Raw genomic sequence first — 18,715 nt, 5'->3', positions numbered from 1 at the left:
CCTGGACCATCAGACGCATGCAAAAAAAAAGGATGATTGTGATCTAAAACAATTGAACTAGGTACTACTCTGGTGTTCGCATCAGCTCCAATATTCTCGTTAACAGTCAAATTCTCATGAATCGCCATTAAAAATTGCAAAATTAGGGTTCAAAGCTTCTAAACTTGAGTAGATTCTCTCGAACTATCTTCAATTTCGCGAAGAAATTCCCTAGAATCACTCGATTAATGGCTCTGATACCATGATGAATTTGCTAACAGCATGCAGCTAAAGAGGAGAAATATGAGATAAAGAATTGAGAGAAATTTCATAGAAAAGAGGAAATGTTCTGCTTTTTGTACAAAATGCAATGAAGGAGAAGAAGCTACTACAGTGCCTTTAATTAACTAACCGCCTAAGCAATGACAGCTCTACTTCACTAACTATCTCACTAACTATAGTTAAGTTAACTAACTGCAATTAAACTAACTAAGATTAACCTACATCCTTTACACATTGCCTTTGCCGCGATCTTTACATCTCCAAATTACCATAGTTTTTGTTTTCATTGTGTAATGTTTGTAATAACAATTATAAAGAGCAAAAAGATATAAAGGCATTACGTGAGAGTGTAAATCATATAATTTCAATAAAATTGTTAAACTATATTGTGAAGGTTTTGATCACCATTATTTTTTTCTAAAATATATTTCAATTGATTTAAATTTTAATTTGCAAGAGTTTCCCATCTGTAAAATATTTGCAGCTAATTGATTATAGTAGTCCATTGAAAAACTCCTACATTGACTGCGAGACACCTCATTACTGATATTTTATAAATCAACGTGCTAATAAAATTGCAGGATTTTTTTGTTGACGAAATTCAGAAATATACCCCTCTACCGGAAAAAAACCTTTTTTTTTATATATATTGTTGTTATTTTTAATACGCATTTTTATGGTACTAATATATCATCTCCTATTGCTTTTTGAGCCGAGGGTCTCCTGGAAACAGCCTCTCTAACCTTCGGGGTAGGGGTAAGGTCTGCGTACATATTACCCTCCCCAGGCCCCACTTGTGGGATTATACTGGGTCGTTGTTGTTGTCGTAATTTTTTTTCAACAGTAGTAAAAACGTGTTTACCATAAGACAAATAAGCTTTGTAAATTAATATTAACGTTATATTGCCCCATAAATTGATTCGTTAATAGAAGTAGAGCTTTACTAATATGCTTTATAATATCTTTATACATTTGACAATGTAAGATAATTATACGAAGTTTGAGCAAAAATATTCAAACCATTATACTTCAACTTTAGCATTAAATTAATGATCCAGTCAAACATGTTATAGCTATAACTCATTGTATTATAAGTAATACGATTCTTTAATTTGATTTTATTTTATCCATAAGTATACTCTATAATTATTTTAACATGTCTTTACAAATAACTTATGAATATTGACTAATATTTAGTTGTTAGTAACGTTTATTACTGATTGAATCTCTTTCCCTAATTTTGCACGATTTGTCGGCATACAATTATAAATTCGCATCAAAATAACGAACCTTTTTATCATTTACCTACTAATGTCTGTTTAAATTAATTGCATCTTATCGTATATTATTTAAAATATCTATAACTTAAAAACACACATCTCATCATATCATTGCAAATAAATAATATACCATTTAAAATAAAATTATTTACATATTTAAGTAACAAATCAAAATTGTTTCCGTTTTTCTGCTATAGACAGCACAAAACATTTTGAGTAACCTTCCCCTCCACATTACCTTATATTTATTACTAGATAAGTTTCGGCCCGTGCAAAAATACGGGCCCAACAATTTCAGTTTGATGTAATAGTTAGCCAATTAATTAGAGATGTTTTTACTTTTTAGCTACTATTTAAAATGTATTTACTTTTTAGTCAGTGCTTAATAATTTTTTATCCGCCCGGATAAAAATACCTCAGTGCTAAACATGGTTGATGTATAAATATTAAAGACATGATGTCCTTAACTTCATGAATGTTGTATAAATATTAAGGACAAAGTGTCTTGTATTTGCACATTACGTTGTTAAACTTTAGGACATCATGTCCTTAACATCATTTGTGTAGTGTAAATATTAAGGATATGACGTCCTTAACTTCATGTTTGCAGTGTAAATATTGAGGACACCATGTCCTTAATATTTACACAATACATGAAGAAAGGGTAAAAATATTTTTTCGGGTTAATTTTAATAGAGTAGTGGTTATTTTTGCTCAGCATTCAAAATACTAGATAAAAACTAAATATCTTGTTAAAAAGTAGTTATCCCACGCCATTTCTACTCGTTTGTATGTTGGATATTTGTGCATTCCCTAATTCCTAATAGTAATACATTTTGCTATTGTCTTTGTTTTAAAGAGCTTGTTTTATTTCTTCCAATTTCGAGCAAAGGTTTATGTTGAATGTATTTAATAGGAAATGAAATTTCAGTAGCTTTATCCTAGAACAGTAAGAATAATCATGGAAGCTTTTTTTCCTCTGCTCCTTTTGTTCTTCGAATGTCCTCCTTTTTTAGGGATTTACTTCTATTTTCTTTCTTTTTAACATCTCCTTTTTTTTTCGAGGACCCTCCCATTTAACAACTTAACATAAATATAGTGGGAAATACTTTTTTCACTTTCCACTTATATTTTCTGAAAAGTGAAAGTGACGAAATTACCAATTTGCTTCGTTGAACTGAAACTTTTCTAACTAAATATATATTATGATAAATTTTGCAACCCATATTGAGCTTATTGATACAAACAAATATATAAAGAAAGTTTCTTTTTCTCTTTTATTTAATTGGAGTTTCAATATGTTATCCGGAAAAAATTTCAAATCCAAATTAAAATGTACATTGATTGAACCTCCCTTTCTAGACTAATTAAATCCTGCTTAAGCCATTCTTCGCCAAAAATATTTGATATTCAAGAAACTTCAAAAGTATAACAAGCTACAACTTTTTTTTCATTAATAAATAAATAAGTAATGAACTTAATTAAATGTAAACATAACCTCGACAATTTAAAAATCAAATTCTAATATCGAAATGCTTGTAAACTTTCTTTCAAAATAAGATCGTACAAAAGATATTGAAAATTTTAATAAACATAATTTATTATTATAAACATAAATTAATGAGTTGAGCTTAACAAAAGGAATGAAGATTCATATCGTCGGCCCCAACTTATTCAGGGCTAATGTATAATAGTTGTTGTTGTTGTTGTTATTGTTGCGTTTAACTTTTCTTGTCCTTCAAAATGCATGTTATGAAAGGACATTTTTCTCCATTTTCTTGCTTTAGCCGGAATCTTTTTAATCAAATTTGTATTATGCTAAAAATTTTGAGTTAAAAAACCTTTAATTGCCTATTAAGAGTAAGATAAAATATCAAGATTAGACTTAAAAGAAATATTTATATTAAAATAGTATAAAATTTAGGTGTGATCAAGAATTAGTTGTTCACGGGCAGTATAAAAAGGTTCAAAAATGAGGGTTCCAGGATTTTTCACATTTCTAACATTTTTAAGAAATACATTGATTAGTATGTTCATTTATAGTGATACTATTTAAGTTAACTCGTAAATAAGCACACTAATTAATTAAAATTTTGAAGCTCTAGTATAACATAAAGTAACATTTGAATAATAAATATAGCTTTGTCAACATATGATACCAACAGAATCTATCAAGAAAAATATCAAGATTTTGTGACACGATTACAAGAAATACCAAAAAAATTAACAATAATTTAAAATGTGATATGGCTAAGCATACGTGAAAGAAGAATTAGCCAAAAAACAATCTACTGTATCAACGAAGAGGCCAAAAAAGAAGGGAAGTACCATAATCTCAATGCGGGGCCCACCTTTTCAGATTGAAATAGCCAAAGGCCAACAGTGCTTTTCCTGACTTGAGAGTACCAGAGTGGGATCCACAAAGGGGCATTTTTAGTCCGGGCACTCAAAATTTAATTCAGCGCAACCACAGTAAAATTCCACTTGGACCAATGATATTACACGTTTTTCATGAAATGACCATAACGCCCTAGAGTTGCCAGGCAGGCATATCGTCCAGTTGCTAACTCCCTCTTATTAGATAGTAGAATTATTATTATTATTATTATTATTATAAAAAGAAAAAGAAAACTCACGTTTGCTATTAGAAAAGAAAAAGGTAACCTATTTTTCTCTCTTTGTCCACATTTATGATCACGTAAACCACATTTTTGGAGGGAAAATTTTAAAAGACCAAACAATTATTCCTATACTATAAGATGCCATTCGATTGTTCAGAAATTTAAATTGCAAAAATATTTAAAAGGTTGGCTCCACTTGCTGCCTCTACGTGTCAGTATGTAATTGGAGAGTCACGCAATTTCTTCCACGACCCTTCTGAAAATGTACCAATCGAAACACAAGCTCCGAACCTCTGGTTCGGATCCGAACCAAACCGAAGCTTAGACTCGAGCCGAACCTAACCTCGCTCCACAGTAGTTCGTTGAAAATTTCGCACTATTTTCGATCACTTTATCTCTCTCTCTCTCCAATCAGCTCGTTTTTTCTCTCTCTTCAGAGCTACCATTTCCTATCGTCGATTGAAAAACCCTAGAATTCGAATACTCTAAGGATCCAAGCTCCATTGGTGTCAGCTTCAACATTTGCGTGAGTTTAATTTATGAATTTATCTTCAGATACTGTTATAAAACCCTAGTTTTCTCTATGCATGCACCAAATGTTTTGCATTCGATGGACACATTTAGTGCTGGATTTTTGGTGTTTTGAGGCTCTAGTACACTAAATTTGCAGCTTATGCTACCATTTTGTTCTTAATTGTTAGGTCAATTTGTGTTTTTTTAATGACAATGGTGTCCGGCCCAACTTGCACTCAGTTAGATTATTTCACCGGGTACCTGCTACCTCCTAGTAGCAAACATAACGAGTAACTCTGCCCACTAAGGCTTAGGCAGATGTGAAAAAATCACCTAGTTTTTTTGTCTTTTCTAGAATTTGAACCTTGGTCTCCCGTGCTTTTCACTGCATTGACTGCTATGCCACATCCTTGGGTGCTTAAGTAAATCACTATGTATTTATGTTTTTGAGATTTTTTAGATGATGCTACCTTTTTAGGTTTTTGACAGAGTGTGATTGGCATTTAGCAATATGTTGCCCCTTCTAATGCAATGTGAATGGGTGCTGATCTGCTTTCGGCTCCATTTTTGTAGATTATGTGGGCATTGAACTTGGAATCTGTCTTTTAAATTTCTATGTATAGTTTTATGTTGATTTTACTTTGGAATTATCATTCTTGGAACAGAATGAGTTGGAAGAACACTGATCTGAGAATTCTCAAATGTTCTCCGAATTCTGAATGGTTTTATAAAAAACAACTCTTTTAGCTAGACAAGAAGTCCGCCAGTGGAAGTAGTAGCTAGATTTACTTAGTTTGTTGTGCGAGGACTCGTCTCATCCATTATTTATATCTTCAAGCTACTCTTTTGTGTCTTTATCCCAACCCCCATGAGTTCCACGTTATTCTCTAGTGTCTAGATTTAAACTTGATGTTTTGAGCAGAAGTTGTGATAGGAAAAAGACGTAATAGATTCTTGTATATATAAACTTGAAGAATCAATTAGCACAAGAGGAGGTTGTTTTTGCATCTTGTAACTTTTTGTGTTACCACTAGTCTGGATAAGCATTAAGAAAGGGTATTAAGAGAACATCTTTGTGCAATGCCATTAAAACAATACATAGCACTGTTTAGTATGTTACATGGACAAGGGTGCGGATCTCTGATACAGATTTATCATCACTTATTCACGTAATTGTTAAGATTCGAGAGTATGGATAGAAGTATGGGTACCTGTGCTGAGATATTGGTAATAGATGTATGCTATTATTTGCACATACATGCACACAGTATATACACAGTTAACATATTAGGAGTAGTAATTAATTGAAAAGCATAGTTATTTATTAGGAGTAGTAATGAATTGAAAAGTCACTAGACCAAACAAGTGTTGATAGTTTCTTTGCACAGTACCTAATATTGCATTCCATTAGTACATCTCACGCAATAGCAACAATGAAACTAAAACCCAACCAACCGATGGTTCTTGGCTATGGTCGTAAGCAATGCACACTAAGTAAATTGAGCAAATCTGGTGCATATGCCACATAACTGCCAATCTTTTCGGATAGACACTTGGCGGGGAAGCAGGTTTTGGAAGATTCTTGTAACATAGCTGTAAATTTGATACTCGTTTTCTTGGAAATTGGAATAACTTATGGTTCTTACATTCTTTGCTTGTTGTATTTTTTCCTGTAGATAAGGATTGAGGTAGTTATTTGCTTTCAATCTGTTTCAGCATATGTCTAGTAACGGACAGCTGCATATAGAATTAAGCAGAGGTACTGGTAGTTATATTTATGTTATTAGATGTGTGCTTTCACGCTTCAGAAAGCGATTTGGAATCTTTGAGTCGAGGAAGTAGTTAAATTTAGATTGATCTATGTGAACTTCTTCCAGTAGGAGTTGGTGCTTGTCAATTTTTGGAGGAAATGTTTTACTTTCCAATTTAGTGAAGACACTATGAAGGACTTTTTACTGTTCTCTGTTGCTATGTTTGTCGATTTATACATTGTTTAATTTTTAACCCTGTAATGCGTTGGAGTAAGCTGCATTCTGTTGTTTCATATTATTTTTGAAAGTAAAAGAGGTAGCTGGTAACTGCAAAGGGAAGTAAGTTGTTTGCTAGATAGTAGAGAGAATTTTTGGTGCAAGGAACAGATAGTTGGGGAGGTGTCACAGCTTGTTGATTTCCTGGAAACTATGTACTGAGAGTTATTTTGTTGAAGTTGTAATAGCATTAATAAAATATCATTTATAGAAAAGAAGAAGTAGAGCGAAGGGATCCTGAAGTTGCTTTCTTTTTGTTAACTTGCGATGATAGCACTGAAGGTCTATGAGAAAAGATTAGTTAGACTACCAAAAGGATCCTCAATGTTATTTTGTTTATGTTGTACTTTAATACACCCAAAGGAAAGAACGATTTCATCATTGTTGCCAGTGAAGGTAATCATAGTGTGGGAACGTAGAAGTCTAAAGCTGACTTTTTGCTTTGCGTTGCTTCTTTTCATGGTTCGTCTTCCCCAAGTTTATCAACATCCAGCCAAAGTGGAAACACTTAAAGTGAATTTGTTTTGTGGACATGCAAATGTTTTGGGGAGTTGAACATGTGCATTTTACTGAGGTTGAGTCGGTATCATCCTGCCTTTTGTGAGATAACATGTTAGAGAGTTCCACACTCTAGTCCGCTGCCCGCATAAGATAATATATTGATTCTTGTATTATGCTAGTATTAGGAATGCAAAGTTTAATACTGTCAACCAAATACTGCATTAGTTATACAGAGGTTAATACCATCAACCAAATGCTGCATTAGTTATACAGAGGTTAATACCATCAACCAAATGCTGCATTAGTTCTGTGAAAATTAATTTTTTCTTATTCAACCAACTAAACGTTATACCACTTATTCCCAGTACAAAAAAATCATTATACTACTTATCTGGAATTTTATGTTGGATTGTTCTTGTTTATTGTAGCCAACCAAGCAACTCCTTAGTGATGCGCTTGACATTTAATACACTCCCTCAAACTCAAGGTGATAAACAACTTGAGTTTGCAACTCTAAACTATGTCCTTCTCAAAAAAACAAACTCTAAACTATGAAGTGCTGCTGGAAATAAAATTGACTTTGGCAATGAGACAAAACTAACTTAGCATTATACAATTGATGGCGGTGCTATTGATCACTACTCTGGTATTACTACCATTTTCTCTTCACTTAACCCATCAACAGCGTGAGAATGCCTTGGCTGTGTTTTGCTGTGAATCCATCAGAATGATTGCATGTCGTGAACTTTACTAAGTTGATAATGACACACAAGATGCTAATGTGACAACTTGCTGGCATTCCACACTGCTGACTAAGTAATGGTTTGCCAATGACATGACGCTAATCAGGAATTGACAGGTCAATTGACATAAATGACTAACTTGAGATGGTGTCATAGATTGATCAGTAGATAAATGTAGAACTAGACAAATGTTGAGCCCTGACTTGACTGGTTAGTTGATGTGAACTGATAACATTAGTCCTAGACAGGTGTGGACCCCAACTTGATAGTTTAGCCAATATGGTTAGAAAATTTGGCATTGCAGTGGGTGCTGGCATATGGGAGTGTTGTCTACAGGGTGGAAACAACTTAAATTTGTACAGGATTGGCACGATACCATATGAAAAAAGAGAAAAAAGGAGAAAAACTTTGTGGATTTGGTTATTGACAACAAACAAGAGGACTCATTTTAAAGAACTTTTGAGCTACATGAAATAAGGAAAGTTTTTGGGATTCCTAATTATTATGACATAATCATTATGAATGTTCTACACAGTTTTTAATTACTATTAACTTTCAACTATGATGAAATTTATGATGAATCTGTCAACTTATACAATGACATAATCAATAGAGATTTCTACATAGTATTATTGATGATTCTCTCGACTCTTGACCAGTGTTATCAAAGGTGAAAGCGCAAAAAAGCTCTAAGGTTTGTTGGGGCTGTAAGTGCAAAATGCAAATAAAGCGTGGGATTTAAAGAAGAAAGGCTCAAACAGAGAAAAACTACAAATATGTATGTATAGTCTAAGACTAATATCTATAAGCAAAAATATGGACAAAGAAATTGAAGAAAATTTACGATAAAGTGAAATATTAATGGTTTAGTGTTGCTTCTTCACGCTAATGCTCATTGACAAGGAAAAGTATGCCTTAGAACCTTGATGACAACACTAGCGCTCACCAAGTGAGGCGAAGCGCTCAACACATTTTGAGCCTCGCTTCTGGGCTTAAGCGCGCCTTTGTTAAAACTGCTCTTGACAGGGAATAAGGACCCTGCATAATCATTTTTTAGTTTCTAATTAACTACTATTTGTTGGATCCAATTTAACTGCCTTGTTTACAACAAGCTAGGATCGCTCTGGTGAAGATTCTTCATATTGATTTTCTCAATTGAAATATGCTTACTTGAAAAAAAAATTGGTGGCAAAGAGCTATAAGTAGGGAAACCAGTATAAAAAATTCTAGCTACTACCAATTTGGTCATGTGGTAAGAAGTTCAAGTAGTTCCAATAAAGCATTACAAGCACAAAACATATGTTTGTTCCTAGGAAATCTCGGTGCTTAGGATTCTCAGTTCTGATCCAACTGGAGCATATTAGGCATGAGTGGGGCACACGTTAAGATAGTTGAAGAGCCCTGCAACGAATGGTTTATAGGGGTTTTGATGAGGTGATAGTGCTATGATGTGGGAGGGGCATACTGTAATATGGGGATTGTGATTAGTAATTGATTGTCCACGCACGGTGAAAACAGCAACAGGAGTCAATTTTTATGGTTCCAATGGTATTGAGTTTAGTGATAACATTTGGTACTGGGCAAATAAGAAAAATGTATCACCACTAAGATTTTATTCAATAGACCAAAAACCTGTTATGGTGCTCTCGTCGTCGAACTTGCACATGCAGATCCTAAGGTCGCATGCCCAAAATTTTATGTCGTGTCCAGTGTCCAGCGTTGGAGCTGGGATCTTATTTGAATAAAAAATTAGAGCTTCAATGCCTTGCCCTCCCATTGAATATGAACATCCATAAGTAATTGGTTATGCCCTCTCTTTCATTTTCCTGATAAAGATTATGCCCTCGTTTTCATATTTTGCTCGTGTAGATGGTATCTTTGTGTTCATATCATATTTACTTATTCATTGAAGTAGTACCATCAAAAGTGTGAACATACAATTATTACTGCATGCCACTTTCTGGTAATCTCAAATAACATCTATTGACAACTATTGTTTAGCACTGTTGATAACAAAAAGCACTATGAGTGTTTCGACTTGACCTAACTACACTTGAATGATCTTCTTGCAGGAGTTTGAGGCAGTCATTCTTAACTTATAAGAGAATAGTGACCAGGTGACTGTCTAAATGCTGGATTGTACATCAGTTGCTATGTGAGGTTGTGAATTAATTGATATCCATTGATATATTTCTATGTTAGTAACCACGTAGCAACATTTAACAATCAAAGCTTTGGAGTTCAATCATCTATGCCTGGCAACGATGTTGGAGATAGGGTTCACAACTTCTTTGCACAAGACAGCTTGTCACAAGAGCAGCATCATTCCCCAGTAGTGGAGGGAAATTGGCCAGCTCATAGTAACAATCTGTGGGTTGGAAGTCAGAGACAGATAGGTGTACTGACTCCCAACACAAAGAATTACAATTTACAGAACTCTGGTAATTTGACATGTCATGTTTCTCTAAACTATTATTTGATAGCTATATCTCAGTCTGTTAGTTGTTCTCTTACATTTCTTTCATTTGCAGATAGTGGGAAAGGGCCGAGCAGTTACCCTTTTACCAGCCAACATGGGTTGAATTTTATGCAATCCACTCCAAGGCCTGAGTTTGCAAAGAGCCAGTCACAAAATCAGCAGGCAAATTTGAATGGTTACATGTATAGTAATCAGTTTCACCAGACAAGGCAGGATGAAGCAAAATTTCTCTCTATCGATACAGGTTATGATCAACGTAGTCTAGCCTCAGGAGGCCTATCTCCTTATGCATCACAGCAAGGAGTAGGTCCAGAGCAGCAGGCAAGAGTACCAGTTAGGTCAGAACCTTCTGAGAGTCCTGCTAGTTTTGATCTTTTTGGTGGTCAGCAAATGAATCGTCAGCAATCAAACATGCTGCAGTCTCTGCAGCGGCAGCAGTCTGGGCATAGTGACATGCAGCAAATGCAACTCATGTTGAAGATGCAAGAACTTCAGAGGCAGCACCAACTTCAGCAATTAGATGCCAGGAAGCAAAATACACTAAATCAGGCATCTGGTAGCCATCCCCCTGCATTGGTTCATGACACTACAAATTCTGGTGCACTAAATTATCCTTGGGCAAGTGATCTTGCCAACACAAAGTGGTTGCAACGTGGTTCTCCAATCATTCAGGGATGCTCCAATGGACTCAATCCAACCAACATTGGGCAAGCACAACAATTAATGGGTTTGATTCCTCCATCAGCTGACCAATCTCTATATGGAGTTCCTGTTTCTGGTTCAAGAGGAAGTGTGAACCCATTTTCACAAGTAATTGATAAGCCCACAACGCGTCCAATGCCGACCTTTGATAGTTCATTTCCGGGTAATCAATATGCTGCATCGTCGGATCAAGTCAGTGGGCAGGATGGTACTTTCATTCCTAGACAGAAATCCCAAGGCGGCCATTTTCTCGGACATGCTTCAAGTCAAGCTCTGACTAGCCCGATAAATATGGAGAACCCTCAACAAGCAAATATTATGCAGAACAGTTCAGCTTTCCAGGACTTCTCTGGCAGACAGGGTCTGGCTGTTCCTTCAGAAAACTCACAGGAACTAGCAGGGGCACATGCTTCTTCCTTGCAGAATGAAGTCGGCTTAGATCCTACAGAAGAAAGAATATTGTTTGGTTCAGAGGATAATATATGGGCAGCCTTTGGCAAGAGCCCTGATAGGAATGGGGAAGGTGGTAATTCATTTGATGGTGCAGGATTATTGAATGGTACTTGGAGTGCACTAATGCATTCTGCTGTTGCAGAAACTTCTAGCAGTGACCTTGGGGTACAGGAGGAGTGGAGTGGTTTAAATTTTCACAGTACGGAAATTCCTTCAGAAACTCAGAATTTGATGTATAACAGTGGGAGACATAAAACATCTTCTGCTGAGGGAAAGTTGCCCCCAAACTCATCCTTGAATTCTGTTTCTGTTCAGCCCTCTGATAGCACCAATATGAACAATAACTATTCCGATGTCCAAGGCCACAGGCTCCCATATGAGCCAGGCCAGAGTTTGCATGCCAACTCTTCTCAAAGACTTGTCCAGTCATCGGAGGAAGGAAGCAAGTTGTCAAATTTCGGTCCACGGCAGAAGTCAGTTGTTGAAGTAAGCCAGATGATGTTTGGGAGTGCTTCACATCCTATTGACAGCGAAATAAATGCGAGAAAGATTTCTGGTTCGTTGACACCTGAGATTGGTGGAGCTAGACAACTATGCTACGAATCAGCTGGTTGGAGTGACGTAGGATCAGCAGTGCCCTCCGGAGATGCAGCTTTAAGAGTTTCGAGTGAGAATTCATCAAGTCGTTCCCAGGATGACAATCGGAAGAAATTCATCCAAGCTGAAGTTGTTCAAGGTGGTGTGACATGGAACTCTAACTCTGGCCATAATTCTGCAGTTGATATGGAGCATGCAGGATCATCTATCGCTAATCACCAAGTGAATTCGGAGGTCTTTAACTTGCATAATTCTGGCTCTGCACCCAAGTCAAGTACCATGAGGGGTGGCGAAGAAACCAGTCAACTGCAAAATAATTATCATTCTGATTATTGGAAGAACAATGATTCCTTTGTCGAGTCTACAGTAAGCAAAGCCTCGGGAGCTTTACAGCGTCATGTTACCAAAGACAATCAGGTCTTGCACTCTTTGAGGGGTATCAGTGACATAGAAGTCAAAATGCATGGGATGCAGAACAGCGATAAGAACTCGAATAACAGCTACTGCTCTAACTTATTCCCTCCTTCTGCTGCGATGAGGGAAAATATCTTGTCAGATGCGAGTGATTCAAGGTGTCTTCCTACTAAGCAGAAGTCGTCTGATCAGGTTGGCCAGAAAAATTCTTGGGTTCGCAAGTTTCAGTATCATCCCATGGGAAACATGGATGAGGATTTGGATCCTGCTTATGACAGGAAACAGCCTAGTCATTCTCAGTCTATGCTGCAGCACAATGCCAATCATGGCCAGTTGGAAGTATTTGGTCAGGTTCCCAAGAGTCAGACAGAAGTGGAAGAGGTGATATATGTGCTTCACATAATACATTTTTTGAATCTTACATATCTTTGATCATTAAATAAAAGGTAATGTTCCTTAATATACAGGGGCAACCGTCTAATGGTCTGAGAGATGGCAAAGGCTTTAGTGAGGTGCATTCGCGAAGCAGCTTCCAGAGTGGTGGATCTACAATGCTTGGTCGCTTCAATAGATCAGATTTATATTCACCAAATACAGCTGCACAAACTAGGTAGTTAATTTCCTGATACTCTTAACTATTTACTTAATCATGCTCTTAGGTAAATCTCTAAAGATCATAGAAGAGTTAGAAGTTCTTCTGCTCATTATTCCCCATATTTCTTAGTGGCCTTGCTAACTGCCATGTTCTGCTGTAAAAACTGTTCCAGTGCAGTTTGTGTTCTATTGTTTGATTGTTTTACTGGTTGCAGTCCAAACATGCTCCAGCTTCTTCAGAAGGTAGACCAATCAAGTGTGCGTGGTTCTATGACTCAGTGCAGTAATTCTGAACAGCAAGTATCATCTGAGATGCCTGAAGCAGAAAATTCTGATGGGTCTGTTGGTCATCTCCAGCAAAGTCAATCTTCTGCCTCTCAAGGCTTTAGTCTACAACTTGGCCCTCCATCTCAACGGGTATCAGTTCAAAACCATTCTTTGTCATCTCAGAGTATCCAAGCAGCTAGCACTTCACACTCTCGAGCTGCGGAGGAGATCGGAGAGAAGAGTCGGGGACGGATGTCCCCTCCTCATCAGGGTCAATTCTTGCCTCCTGCTGAACACTCTCTGGAAGAGTTGAAGAATAACAGATCTGGGGTTCCAGGGAGTACATATAATGAAACTTCTTTGTACACGATGCCTGGAAATTTTTCTTCAGCATTTGATTCTAGTTCTGGTTTTCCTTACCTGAGAAGCCCACATCAAAATCCACCTATGGTTAGAGCTACTGGGCAACTCTCAACAAATCAGTCTATAAATGTATCTTTCAATAAACATGGTCCCCTTTCTGCTGAGAAAGGTGAGTCTATCAGAGGACCTGGAAGTGGTCAATCTACACAGCCTTCTGTGCCCGAATGGGCTGGTGATGTTAATAAACCTACTATCTCTGCAGGTATATCTCAGTTAAGTAACGCCAATGATCCCCATGAAAGGCTCTTTGCAAATCAAGTTTCATCTAAGGAGCCAGGGTCAGTTTCTCAGCCTTATTCAATGTCTGGCATCGCTCAACAGGGTGCATCTTCAAAAATGTTCGCTAATATGTGGACAAATTTTCCATCACGGCAGCCCCTTTTTGGTGCTCAATCCAGCAAGGAGTCTTCTCAAATTCACCAGTCGCATCAATTGAGTATTATGGAGTCATCATTGTCTGCTGCTGAGAGGCAAGGTGATCAAGATGCAAATGAGGAATGGAAGTTCACATCTGAGCTTGATACAAGCACAGTGAATATTTTGGGCTCTGTTGAGGGGGAAGAACAGCGAGTGAAGGAAAGCCCTTCTCGAAAAGTGCCATTTCAAAACATTGAACCAGTTCAGATGAATGATTCACAAGATAGAGAACTTGTTGTCAAGAATCTCTCAGAAGGATCCCCTGCAAATTCTGCATCGATGCAGAGAGATATTGAAGCTTTTGGTCGATCTCTGAAACCAAATAACTTCCCTCATCAAAATTATTCCTTGCTAAACCAAATGCAGGCCATGAAAAATGTGGAGACTGATCTAAGTGATAGGGCCTTGAAAAGAATGAGGCTATCAGACAGCAATACAGGTCTTCAGCAAATTCCTTCCACTGAATCTAGAATTTTAAGCTTCTCTGAGCAGGAATTACAAAGAAGCTTATCATCACAACAAGGAGGAAAGATGCCTCCTCAGGATATTAATGCATATCGTCAAGATGATGCTCAGAGCAGATCTCACAACAATAGCACAAATCCATTTAAGCCTGAGCATACTCAGATTAGTCCTCAGATGGCACCGTCCTGGTTTAATCAGTATGGAACCTTCAAAAATGCGCAGATGTTACAGATGTATGAAGCACACAGAGCTGCCTCCATGAAGGCAACTGATCAACCTTTCACACTTGGAAAGTCTTCCAATGGTTTGCAGACACTTAATTCTATGCAGAAAGTAATACCTGCAGATGCTGATAGAAGTCCGATTGGTAATCTTGGGCCAAGTTCAGCTGCTAGCTCTGCTGCCATTGAAGATTTTTCTTCTCCACAGACGTTGCCATTGAATGTTGGTCAGCATAACCAATTGTTGAAACCCAAGAAGCGGAAACGTGTTACATCTGAACTTATTCCTTGGTACAAAGAAGTTTTACTGGATTCACAGAGCAATCAGACAATTAGGTTCATATTTTGCACAACTTTTATTAAACTCCTTTGCTTGCATACTGCTTTGCTGCTTTCTCAATGCTTTCTGCTATTCCATTTTGTTTTCATTTGGATTGTCTTAGTTCCAGCTTCAGGTTTGATGATATTTGTTAACTTGTCTATCTGCAGCTTGGCAGAGACAGAGTGGGCCAAATCAACTAATAGGCTTGTTGAAAAGGTATCTTGATTGCCTATTGTAATCCACTTTTTAAAATTTTGCTTGCTTCATCAGTTCTGAATGCCCATGTTCTTTTAATAACAGGTTGAAGAAGACATTGGCTTCACTGAAGATGGGCCTCTGAGGCGTAAAGTTAAAAGAAGGCTTATTTTGACCACTCAGCTTATGCAGCAATTATTTCGCGCTCCATCAGCTGCATTTCTTTTTTCAGATGCTAACTCAGAGTATGAGAGTGTGGCTTACTCTGTTTCTAGATTGGCATTGCGGGATGCATGCAACGTTGTCTCTTGCTCAAATGGGGATTCCAATGCACCTCATTTTTGCAAAGCACCGTAAGTTTGCTAGTTGTTGCATGAGATGTTTCAATCAGGTGTACAACTTTGTCTCTCTGTGCCCTAATAGCTTGTTTTATGTATTTTCATAGGCTTCATGAAAAGGCCAGAACACCAGAGAGAAATGATAACCATACGTTTGCCAAAGCTGTAGAAGAGTTCACGGCAAGAGCAAGGATACTGGAGGCTGACTTTTCGAGGTAATGCTTCATGATTGGCTTACACCATTACAATATACGAGTTTGTAGAATTGTACACTAGACCTCTTGTCATTTTACCTTTGGGGGCTGGTGGGAGGGGAAGGAAACTTGTTGGAGCCCCCCCCCCCCCCCCACACACACACCAAAAAAAAAACAAAAAAAAAGTCCCATGAAAATAGAGATGCCTTGCCTTGTGGTAGTTGAATAGGTTAATTTTTCTGCTATAATCAATATTGGAAAAGATAGGTTCAGGTTTTCTAATAGACAATGACTTGCGTTATACAAGATTATCAGATCTTTGGTTGCTTTGGGGTATTCCAGCATGTTTGTTCTCTTCTCTTTCTGGATTATTATCTTGAGCTACATATCTTCTGCAAAGAAATGTCTCATTTTCTTACGACTTGTCCTAGTACTATGAGTATTTTAGAATGTAGCCTGCCAAGTTGCAGAGAAACTACATTTAATGCTAAATTTTAGTCATGGAACTGCAGACTTCAGTTCTGTGATCAACCAAATGTGGTTTTATTGGAAACTCGGGGGCATTGTTTGGATTCTTATATGGTCTTTTTGCTTCTGTTAGCACATTTTGGAATATTTGATGCTAAAGGTCTTTAATCACCATTCCCACTCTGAAAATACAAGGATAGAAGTGCTAAAGCCGAGTAAATGATCCAAAGAAAAGCAAGTAGTAATTGATTTATTTCAGAAAAATTCAACACTGTTATAGTCTTTAACAGCTGCTCCATAATGGTTTTCTGCTAATTCCTCGGCGTCCATTTCATTTCTTACGTGTTACAGTTGTGTTTAGAATCTATCTTCTTTACTAAATCAGTTTATACCTGACAATATACAAGGTAATTCCACATAATATCTCTTTTATTCGTTCTTCTCTGATGCAGACTGGACAAGAGAGCATCAATACTAGACGTGATAGTGGAAGGCCAGGATATTGAAAAGTTCTCTGTCATCTATCGGTTTGCGAAGTTCCATGGTCGGGTGCAATCTGATGGTGTTGAGTCCTCATCTTCATCAGATGCACGTAGCCATAAACCTTTGGCACAGAGATATGTCACTGCACTTCCAATGCCAAAAAATCTTCCTAGTATGGTACAATGTCTTTCACTATGATCACAGATGAATTGATTTCCCCCATGTTCTGGTGGTAAATCTACTAGCTCTACTTCTCTAAGAAGTTATGGTGCTAAATATGCACTGGCACTAGCAACAACAGAAATTGATGGACACTGAATTGTCACCTCAAATGTAATGTAGGCTGTCCAATCTTTTACATGTTGACCACTTATGTCTTATCAAGAAATATGATTCATTTTGTGTACATCTCTTCAAATTTGTAGGGAGGGAGAGAAAGGACCTAGGGGCTTCATTTTTTTCCATCAGTAGAGAAAATATATTAGGAGGTGTTTGTATATAGTTAGTCATCAGTGTTATATGTGTTACACTTTCTCTCACGAATTTGTGAAGGTAATCATAATTGCTTTAGTCAGGTCGGGGATAATTCAGACATCTTGCGGTAAATATCATGCCCAGGCTTTTCCTGAACTCCGAATCATTTGGAGATTTACTAGAAATTTTAGCTGGGAGCTGTCTTGAGAATTTGATCAGCTGTCTCGTGAAATGGACATTCTTAGTACAGCTTCGTTATAATTAGCTCTCTTGTACAGACCTTGTGAGTTACAACAACTTGGGATTTGGCTCAATCTTGGCTTCCTGTTATTGATGTGATGTTAGAGTGTAAATGTAGAAAGATGTTAGCTTGCGAGTTAAATACCCCATCTTCTGATATAGGAGTTACATCTCATAATCTGCTTGGTGAAGCAATTATCCGACTTGTCAAATTGACAATTTGAAATCCAAGATAAAACTTAATCATTGATGACATATCTCTCTGTAAGCCTCCTGTTGTACCTTTGTGTATCTTTCTTTTACTCAGTTGTAATGTTTTCCTGCCAACTAGTTGTGCTAAATCTCTACACCAAGCGAAAGCTGAAAGAAATGGAAATTCATATGGATTATTCTGCCACTTGGAAAGAAGAAGCCTTACCTTCTCTGCTCAAGAAAACAGGAATTATAGAACTGCTAGTCTCTGTATATTTGCTTTCAATTCACAGATTTTGAAGTGCGTTATTTTGTCAAAAGCTTATATAATCATATAGATAGCATCATCTTGTCTGGTTTTCCCTTCCGATAGTTGCTTCAACAAGCAAATGCAGTAATCAGCAATCACTATCCTTCTCCCCCACCCCCAAGTTAATTGCCTCTTTAATTGCCTGGAAGATGGGAATAACACTGCAAGTTGATCTTCTTTGACTGCTCTAGACCCAAATCATATTGACATGTTTACTTAGAATTGAGATGAAAGATGTTTGGTATGGAGATAATTATTTTTGAGAATTTTTCATAAAGCACCATCTTTTAGGTCTAATTAGCCATTTATAGATACCCTTTGCTATATTACGTGTTATAGATATCTTTTATGTTTTTATACAATGTATTTCATGTATTTGAGATGTTGTATTCATTAATACAACCAAAAAAAATAGGCGTAAAAACAGGAATTCCAGCTAAATCTGATATGTATTTAACTGTATTTAAGCGGCTTTAACGTGAAATACAGTAACGTATCTGCGCAGAATCTGGACGGTTAAA

The 18,715-nt window shown here is 36.9% G+C and overlaps 1 protein-coding gene across 3 annotated transcripts; it reads left to right on the top strand.

Annotated features, from left to right (window-relative positions):
• The first annotated feature begins 4,557 nt into the window (after positions 1–4,557).
• LOC104223121 (uncharacterized) lies at positions 4,558–17,552 on the top strand. Of its 3 annotated transcripts, none has more exons than XM_009774485.2 (10): positions 4,558–4,688; positions 10,019–10,063; positions 10,149–10,387; positions 10,478–12,972; positions 13,059–13,201; positions 13,401–15,314; positions 15,468–15,516; positions 15,601–15,848; positions 15,941–16,048; positions 16,948–17,552. In XM_009774485.2, the coding sequence occupies exons 3-10, from the start codon at positions 10,198–10,200 to the stop codon at positions 17,174–17,176; spliced, it is 5,376 nt and encodes a 1,791-aa protein (XP_009772787.1). In that variant the 5' UTR covers positions 4,558–4,688; positions 10,019–10,063; positions 10,149–10,197; the 3' UTR covers positions 17,177–17,552. The 3 variants fall into 3 exon arrangements, with proteins under 3 accessions (XP_009772787.1, XP_009772789.1, XP_009772786.1); XM_009774487.2 differs by having other exon boundaries at positions 10,019–10,387; positions 13,401–13,984; positions 14,078–15,314; XM_009774484.2 differs by having other exon boundaries at positions 10,019–10,387.
• Positions 17,553–18,715: the final 1,163 nt, after the last annotated feature.

The sequence above is a fragment of the Nicotiana sylvestris genome, chromosome 10 (assembly GCF_000393655.2).
Source record: "Nicotiana sylvestris chromosome 10, ASM39365v2, whole genome shotgun sequence".
In the NCBI taxonomy this organism is placed as follows: Eukaryota; Viridiplantae; Streptophyta; class Magnoliopsida; order Solanales; family Solanaceae; genus Nicotiana; species Nicotiana sylvestris.
Note: the sequence above shows the minus strand (reverse complement) of the source record. Positions and strands in the feature narration are given on the sequence as shown.